General features: G+C 39.0%; 1 protein-coding gene across 1 annotated transcript; it reads left to right on the top strand.

Moving 5' to 3' along the window:
• Nucleotides 1-5,710: 5,710 nt before the first annotated feature.
• Nucleotides 5,711-7,819, top strand: LOC127161658 (GTPase IMAP family member 8-like; the record flags this gene model as incomplete). Its single annotated transcript, XM_051104383.1, has 2 exons — nucleotides 5,711-6,566; nucleotides 6,673-7,819. Coding segments are annotated over 2 exons (1,869 nt in total), but the record flags the coding sequence as incomplete, so codon positions are not given.
• Nucleotides 7,820-9,727: the final 1,908 nt, after the last annotated feature.

Genomic DNA, 9,727 nt, shown 5'->3' with positions numbered 1-9,727 from the left:
CCCTCCGCCCTGTGAACCTCTGAAACCCCCTCGCTGGACCCCCATCGACGATGGTGTAGGAGGAGAAGTTGGACTATCACGTCCCACCCGTTTTCTCTTTTTTTTTTTTTTTTTTTTTTTTTTTTTTTTTTTAAACGGACTTTCTGTGATACCATCAACCTCTCGTGCACCTTCGGGAAACAGGCACTGGAAACGAGCATACCGGTCGTTACCCAGATGTCTATTAACCAGCCCTTCCTTGACTGCCCGTTTCAGGCACGGCCGCCATATTAGCGTCTGCCTCCAACTGAGAATCAACGCCCCACAGAGGTTTGCTCAGCTGAAGCTTCAGCTTTAAACAGTTCACGCCCTCCTAGCGATGCTGCCGCTAACCTTTTCCGCCCATTTAGAAGCTCCGAATAAGAAAGTCAGCTGTACTGAGACAGACTAACAAACTCGTCCGAAAGCTCGACCGCGGGACGCGAGGAGCGAGAGGTTCGCGGGGTTTTCACCCAGCGAAACCATCCGTGCTTCCTAATACTCGCCACTGACGCCCCTAGCAACGGCCTCGTACCCAGAGATAGAAGGACCGTAGCGGAAAGCAGTCAGGGTGAGCCGCGGCTTCATGTAAAAGCACACGGCTCACGAGCAAAGCACGCCCATGATCATGTTCTCGCCAGCAAAACATGAATCAACAACAAAGGCTGTAACAGCGTGAGCATAACTCCAGACTGAACACAACGGTCGTGTTGATCGTATGGGAAGGTAAGCCGCAACCAGGATGGCACGGAGGGAAAGATATGTTAATCAACACACAATCCCACCGCGCTAGCTCTTTCAGAGAAATACCTTTTTAGAAGGAAGATTCCTCTTCAAGATCGCCGTCGACGCACGCAGGGGAACTCTCACAACACTTATCTGTGTATGAGAAGGGAGAGACCGCTGCCTGTGCTGCAGATCCAACGACGAAAGAGGTGAACGTTGCCGCTTCTCACGCAGAGACGCTGCATTCGGCTCCGAAAAACAGAACGAGTGAGCAGATGCACAGGCTGCCCTACTTGTACCCGGATGGCTGGGGCGTGGCCAGCTGTGAAAATCTGCACACCCAATTTCATTGGCCTGTTTTCTATACTGTCAGAGGTGTTTGGGCTCCCAAGAGCGACCCTAGTGTCGTACACTACTCGACACAACTCGGAGTGTACGACAGATAGGGAACCATGGTTCATTTTCATAAGGGACTGCCAGTGACTGCTGTTGCATGCATAAAATGCAACCTTTTTACTCTTCTTTTCTTTTATTCTAGGCAAATGATGTAGGCAAAAACAAACAATATTGTCTAAAATGTAAGTCATTTATTGCTTTACTGAACTTGTCTAAAATGATTATTAAATGTGTTATGCTGATATCTGCAGAAAAACAGTACTTTTTGCGTGATATAGTTAAGTTAACTTAAGTTAAAAAGCACACAGAAACATTTTTTCTGTCTACAATCTAGAATTTTGAGTTTTAATACACACAGAAAAAAAATGGTGCTTCAGCGGTTCTTCAGCGGTTCTTTGGTGTGATTGTGGTGCTATACAGCACAGCACCGTTAGTGTATAAAGAACCGGTCAAGCCCCCTGTTTGGTTCTTCAGTGGTTCTTTGGGGTCGTTAAGGTGCTATATAGCACCACTGCCATACAAAGAACCTGTTAAGTAAGGATCTCTAATTCTCTCTTAAACTCTTCAGTTGGGGAAAGGATTAAAAACAACATTAGCATACAGTGTATTTCCTGAAGATCTTTTTGCCCCTAAGGCCCCCATAAGGAAATACTTCCCACATAAGACCTTTTGACCTTAGAAAAGCATAAAAGTGGTTTAACACATTTTGCCATTGTAGTAAATATATTAATTAACATGCAAGTGGAGTAACATTTATAATATAAGGAGGATAATGGGGTGGTGGTGGGAAGCAACAAGACAGTAAGAGCTGTCAGTTGCAGCTTAAACTGTGTGATAGGAGGATGAGAGAAACCTAAAACATGGTGATCGGCTGTAGTCTTTAATTTATTGTAAACTGATAAGAGACTTTACAGTAGGTGTGTGCGAAGTCAGTTAGCCTATACCGACATTATATCACACCCTGGTGAAAAAAACAGCATATGCTGGTAGGTGTGTTTTGATGCTGGTATGCTGGTTAGGTCCTTTGGGTCCTTTAGGTCCTGGTTATAGGCTATAGGCTAATAAATCAATGTGTGTTCTCTCTGTGTGTGATTTGGTGATATAGCCTATTATTGCAGAAGACATACTGTATATGTGAGTAAAAGTATACATTTTAACTAGGAAATGTAGTGGAGTAAAAGTAAAAGTAGGCTGAAATATAAAAACTAAAGTAAAGTACAGATACTCCCAAAAAATACTATAATACATTCTGTCACACAAAATCAGATGTAAAGAAATCTGATGTAAAGTGAAAAATATTAAACAGATGATCAAGTAATTGTATTTTCATTATGTGTTCATCTCACGCTGTTCATTTGTCAGGCTCTGATCGTGTTTGTTCTCTGTTTGAACGCAGGCTCCTCCTTTAACACCACACCTTTAAACTGCTGTTGTCAGAACAAGAAGCAGAACAAGTTTAGCATACAGACATTACATTTACTCAAAGGAGACTTATTATGCCTCTTTTCAGAAGATGTAATATAAGTCTGTCTGTGAAGTTTCAGCTCAAAGTACCCCACAAATGACTTCTTATACCATGTTGAAAATGCCAGTTTTTGGGTGGGAATCAAAAGGAGCTGTTTTTGTGTGTGTCCCTTTAAATGCTAATGAGCTGGTGTTCTCTGCTTAGTATTTGGAAAAGCTCCAGAAGATGTAGGAAAGTGTCTATTTGCAGATGATTGTTGAAGACAGGAAGGAATATGGAATATGATATCAGGAAAATACAGGAAGCAACTGATAAAGTGCTAAAGTGGGGTTAGGAAAAGAGTTTAGGATCAAATGAATCTAATAATGTATATAAGAGATTTCAAGAGACTTGGAACCTTTAAATTTCTAGGAATTCATTTGTACGAACCGGAGTCGGACACTGATAAAGGAGAGAAGAAACAGCCTTGAGAATGAACCAGGACATTTCTAAAAGTTTATTTGTTATTGCAGAGTTTTCAGGCTGTTTTCCAACAATGGATGAGCAGTACTGTTACAATGTTCACTATGAAGAAACAACACAAACACACAAACTTTTTTGAAAAACCTGTTTTGTAATAACAGTACTAGCAGCCTGGAGTAAAATGATTTGTACAGACATGAACACATTTAGGTAAACTAATATACTGTGTCTTCAGCAGCTCAGATGTCAAGAGTAAATCAAGACTACTGTGTTCATTACTACATCCAACAACAAAACACCTCATTCACTTACGAGACATTAGCCATTTCTCAAGATGCGTCCTTAAGTGATCTTGCATCCTTGTGTTCTTTTCTATGTCATCAACCAACGAAGTTCAACTGCAGTACTCAAGAAAGCAAGAGAATGCATCAGTGTCTTCTTGATCTCGAAGATGCATTGAATGCAGACTTGAGAGAATCAAACCAAAGCAAAAGCACTAGAAGGCAAGCCTGTGACCTTTTTTCTGAAAAGCGTAACGGCTAATGCTTATGGAAAGGAGACCAGAGGCAATATTCTTTGAATGGATGTCAATGGAAGAGAGGCTTCACTACGCTGAATAAACAGCTTTTTATAGAAAGCAACAGCCTATCTGCTAATCTTCAACATGTTGTACACTAAACAATACTTTTAGATTCAACATTTTTTTTTAGAATTTACACAATGGTGGCAGACGAATTATGGAAGCCTGTATTACCTTCAGTATTTTTGTACTGACATATTAAAAATAATCTCACCAATGACAAAGTATAGGTAACAAAAACACATACTAATAAAAATACAAATAAAATAAAATAAAATAAAGAGATATTAAATAATATGAAAATAATGTCTGTCCATAATAATATAAAATACATGTTTTAATAGATTATTGTCACATTTTTGTTTTGTTTTCATCCCCCGTGCACCAGGGTTGCCAGGTTTTTACAAGAAAACCCGCCCAATTGTTCCTCAAAACTAGCCCAATCATGTTTCCCCATTAAAAATCACATTCCGTGGGCGAAAATACACATTTTTAGCAGGGTTCCCCTGGTAAAATATTCACAGGAATAAATATCATGTTTCTTCAACCCGTGGCAAAAGTAGCCCAATTCTGCAGGGAAAAAACGCAGACTTGGTAACACTGCCATGTGTTCAGTGTACCCCAGTTTTCCCCCGTGTTTGATTAGGTTAGTCGGTTCACCTGTGTCCACATTAGTTGATCATCCTCACCTCTCTGTCCCTCATTAGCAACCCTACTTTACATTCTAGCCTGTTCAGTTCTCCTTTGTCCACTATTGTATGTAAATGTCACCCTACATGTGTCTCCTTTATGCCTTCTGTGGATTTACTAAAGACTATTTGATTTGATCTTTGTTGTACGTGGCTAATATTACATTTGCTTGTGATCTTATGTTGTATTTATTGTAGTTTGGTTATTCTTATAATGTGCTGGTCAGTTGAGCAACAAGATCACCGCGCATCTCAATTATCTCAAAGATGCGTTGTGAGACCTCACATCCTTCTGATTTAGTGCTTTCAAGGTAGCCTAGAATGCAAGTCTGTTCTCTGAAGTTAGAAACAACCATCTTGGGGTGCATTTCCCGTACAAAGGCATAACTCGCTGATTAACCTCCATAGTTCGATGCATTGTTGTGGAAACGAACTAGCTAGTCAGGACTGTTTCCCGAACACGGCCGCATCGCCGTCGTTTGAACCACATTAGTTCAACAACGTAGGGCCAGTGTTAATGATGTCACCGATTAATAACTTCTGCTATTTAACTGATTACAGATCTCTAAAATGCAGCCATATTAAACATGGCACCTGATGATTAATTTACTATTTTTTTGTTCCCTGTCATTTCACTTTATTTGATGTTTGATTCATCACGGGTTCCCTCTTACATCATACTCCGGGGTTCCCGTAGGCATTTATGCTCATGCACACTAATTAATAACAGTCGGTGACTACAGAGAATGCACAAAAATAATTAGATTAAACTGTATACAACTTGCTCAGGATGAGGTCTATGCTAAGACAGCAGTGTCTGTCAACACTTCTGAGACGCTGCTTATGATGGATAATAAATAAAGGAGTGGGTGTATTTGTATTATTATAGGGTGGTTGTTTACACACATTGCCAACAAATATTTATGTTCAAACAACATGTAAAAGTAAATTTCGTATATTAGGTTAAGTCAAGTCACCTTTATTTATATAGCGCTTTTAACAAAACAGAATTGTGACAAAGCGGCTGTACAGTATTAAATAGGAAATAGTTCATCAATAATGCAAAAGAGCAACAGTAAACACTCAATTTTTAGGTAAAGGCAGTTCATCATTAGAGTCAATGATGTCATCATCCAGCTCAGTTCAGCCAACTAAGCAAGCCAGAGGCGACAGCGGCAAGGAACCAAAACTCCATCGGTGACAAAATGGAGAAAAAAAATCTTGTGAGAAACCAGAAGGTGCCCTTTCAAGTTTGAAATCTGTTTTTCTGTGCACATGAGGCATGAGCTGCTGCAGGAATCTGTGTAATCTTGTTTTTGTTAATAAAAATGTTGAAGAATGTTTAAGGTATGTTGATATCTCACTAAATATTAAGACATCATTAATACATTTTTCATTTTTTTAAAGTATTTGATCAGTTTCACTCTGATTAAAGAAAGCATAAAGCTTCTAAAATTCTTTAATTTTTTTGCCCTGTACTTTTCCTGCTATAAGAAGGACTTGACTTGCCTATATGCATCTATAAATAAAATTATTTTTACATATTGTACTTCATATCTTGTGTCTCTTTCAGAGATACCAGCGATCAGCTCCAGTTCAGATGATTCAGTGATCCGGATTCTTCTGATGGGAAGAAATGGTTCTGGGAAAAGCTCATCTGGAAACACTATACTGGGAGAAAAGAGGTTTAACGTCCAAAAACATAAGAGTAAACATCAGTCTGAAGTTTGTGAGGGTCAAACTCAGATCGGTGGGAAGCAGGTGGCTGTGATTGATTGTCCAGATCTACTGGATCCAGATCTGAATAAAAAGAAGCTGGAGAAGATGAAAGAGCAGCTGGTCTCTCGAAGTTCAGCAGGACTCAGTGCAGTTCTGCTCACCGTTCCTCTAGAGGAACCTGTTGAAAATGAGGAAGAGATCCTGGATTATATGAAGTGGTTATTTGGTCCTGAAGTTCAGAAATACATCATGATTCTCTTCACACACAAAGATGATCTGGAGGAGCTGGATCAGACCATTGAGGAATATCTGAAACAGAAAGATCATGCGGATCTCCAGCATCTGGTGACAGAATGTGAGGGAAAATTTCACTCTTTCAATAACAGAAGTAAATCAGACTGTCAGAAGCAAGAACTACTGCACAAGATTGAAGAAATGATGGTGAAGAATGGAAGATTTATCATGAAACAAATGAGGAGGAGATCAAGCATGGATGTTCCTGGTGTCATGTGTAAGTATCTTTCACCTGCTGCCATTATAAGTGACTTAAAAAATACAGACATACGGGAATTTGTGTAAGTAACGTATGTGTTGACACGCTGATCTTTCTGTTGTAGTTTCAGGAGAGTCTCCAGCTGAAGATCCAGACGAGACTGATGTAATTCCTGACAGTAAAGACCAGATCAGACTGGTTCTGCTGGGAAAAACTGGAGTTGGAAAAAGTGCCACTGGAAACACCATCATCGGCAGAGACTTGTTCAAAACTTCAGCCGCTTCAAAGTCTGAAACTAAACAGTGTCAGTCAGAAACTAGAGTGAGGTTTGGTAAAGAAATAGCACTGATTGACACACCTGGACTTTATGATACTGAACTCAGTGAAGATGAGATTAAAACAAAGATAGGGGAATGCATAACTTTCACTTCTCCTGGACCACACGCTTTTATTATTGTGATTAAAGTGGGTCGATTCACTGAGGAGGAGAAAAATACAGTAAAGAAACTTAAAGAAGTGTTCGGAGAACAGATGGTAAAATATTCCATGATCCTCTTCACTCATGAAAAACAGCTAAAGAAGAAAAATCAAACAATTGAGCAATATCTAGAAGAAGGTGAACCGGCTCTTAAAGAACTTGTAGAGAGTTGTGGAAATCGATTCTTCTGTCTGGACAATGAGCTTCCCAGTTTCCCACAGTTCAAAGTTCTGATCAGGAAAATAGAGACAATGGTGGCAGAAAACGGACACTTTTCAAATGAGATGTTTGAAGAAGCAGAGAAATGCATTCAGGAGATTCAGAAGAAGAAACTCATTGAGAAAGAAAAGCGGTTCAAACGGAAGCACAAACAAGTCAAACAATCAGAATGGCAGAAAATATACTGGCGTTTAGCAGAGGAGTCACGACGTGAGGCTAAGAAATCTTTTTCTGAGTCGTTCATGGCAGAACTTCTTATGTATCCTCTTGTAAAAGGATCAGATATACGGGAAGCACTGGAGCAGGTGGTGACCCTCGAGGAGAAAGAGAGCACCATAAAGGAGGCTCAGCTCGAAGGATTCAGACATGCAGAGGCCGTTCAACTCGCAATCACTGCCACACGGAAACTAGCGAAACAGAAAATGTGTTCAGTTCAGTGAAAAACATCTAAAACATTTCCTATCTGCTGTTTTATCTATTTTTCTCTGTAGGTCTGTTTCTGGCTTTTCCTTTTTTTTTTATTGGTTTTGCATAAAAAGGGTCATATACATTGTATACAATTGCTTCTTTACAAAAAAAAAAAAAAAACAGCTCAGTCTGACCCTCTGAACCCCTTCAAACATCCACCCACCCCCACCCCCCCGGCGGTCCCCCAAGTCCAGGCCACCTTATAATAAAATTGCAATCAAACAAAGTAAAATACATACAATAATAATAATGATAATAATAATATAAAATTAAAAAAATAAATGAATACAAAATACAGATACAGATATGTGCAATATAACAGATTTAGGATAAGTACCATTTTGAAGTTTTTCTGTTAAACAATCTGCAACAGTTTTCCATGCCTCAGTGGTTGAGGCTCTAGCTTCATTTATTCTGGCTGTTGAAAGTTCTAACATTACTATATCATGAAACTGAAGTAACCAGTGCCGCACAGATAAAGTGTGTGGAGGGAGCCATCTCTGAGCAATTATCTTTTTGGCAGATGTTAGTCCTGCCAACCAAATTTTTCTTTGTAGTTCTGTAAAACCTACACTAGAGTCATCATTTAGGAGGAGTACAACCGGTTGCACTGGTATATCTTTTCCTATCATATCAGACAATACTGATGAAATCTTCTCCCAAAACTCATAAACCTCCTCACATTCCCACACCATATGCATGAATGTTCCCAATTGCTGGTAGGGACAAAAATTACAGTGGGGACTTTGTGATACTTTAATTAGAAAATGTTTCTTTGGTGTCCAGTACAATCTATGACAAAATTTTAAATGAATTAATTGGTGGTTTAGTTTTTTGATGCACAGAATATTTTTCCATACTGTATCCCAATCAATCTGGTTCACAGATAACTCCCTTACCCAAATCATGTGCAGTGGTAGTTGTTTTATCTTAACTTCAAGAAGACGAGGATAGACAGCTGAGACTACATTTTGTTGAAAAGAACTAGAGAACCAAGTGTGAACTGGATATGGTTCGAGAGCTGACCCCCAAGGGACTCCATATGCTCTGAGGGCTGAACGCAATTGTAAGTACAAAAAAAAAAGGATGATTCAGGTACATTAAAAGAGTCGAACCATGTCTTGACTGCATGCAGTTGGAATGCTTTATGATATAGCTCAAAATTAGGAAGGGAGAGACCTCCCTCCATTTTAGTACGTTGCAATGTAGACAGCTTTAACTTTGGTTGTTTGCCATTCCAGAGAAAAGTACGAATTAAAGAGTCCAGTCTTTTCCACCTTTTTAAAAGAGGTGGCAACGGAATCATGGCACTAAGAAAATTAACCCTAGGTAATATATTCATCTTAAAGGATCGGATGATCCTCAAATTGTGTGTGTTTTGCCTCAGAGCAACCATACATTTGTGTTGTGTTTTGCTTTCTCTTTATATATTCTTAATTTATTCTTTATTCATTTATTCATCTAGAATCATTAATCATTTCATCATTTTATTATTCCATTTAATCGTTGTAATCATTTATATATTCATTTCATTGATTCATTAATTGATTAGTAATTCATATTATATTATAATTGTTTTTTATATATTTTTTCCTTTGTTGTTTAGTCTTATGACTGTGTAGTTTCAAGGGCTGTTTGTCTTCATGAATAAGAGATACAAGGGAATGTTTATAGAAACTCAAGGTTTATGGGATGTTGTTGTGAATCAGTTTGGTATAATAATACTTGTTGAATTTGTGTTCTCCAGACGAAGTCTGAGCATTGAGACATACGCAACTAAGACTATTCAATAAACTCTGCTCCTTTTTATCATCATCACTTCATCTCCTGCTTCTGCTCTTTTCTGGCTTCCATCGATCAACTTCATAACTGACAGAAACCTGCTGTTATTGTGGGTTATTGTGAGTCCTGCATCTTCTGTTAGTGGGGTTGGAGTAACTACAGCTTGCTGACTAGTTGTTCTGTTACCGGAAAGACTGATATTTTCTGACGGGATCTGGTGTCCGGGGCTGGA

Source organism: Labeo rohita, unplaced genomic scaffold (assembly GCF_022985175.1).
Source record: "Labeo rohita strain BAU-BD-2019 unplaced genomic scaffold, IGBB_LRoh.1.0 scaffold_709, whole genome shotgun sequence".
Classification (NCBI taxonomy): Eukaryota; Metazoa; Chordata; class Actinopteri; order Cypriniformes; family Cyprinidae; genus Labeo; species Labeo rohita.
This window is presented reverse-complemented; position numbering and strand designations above follow the sequence as displayed.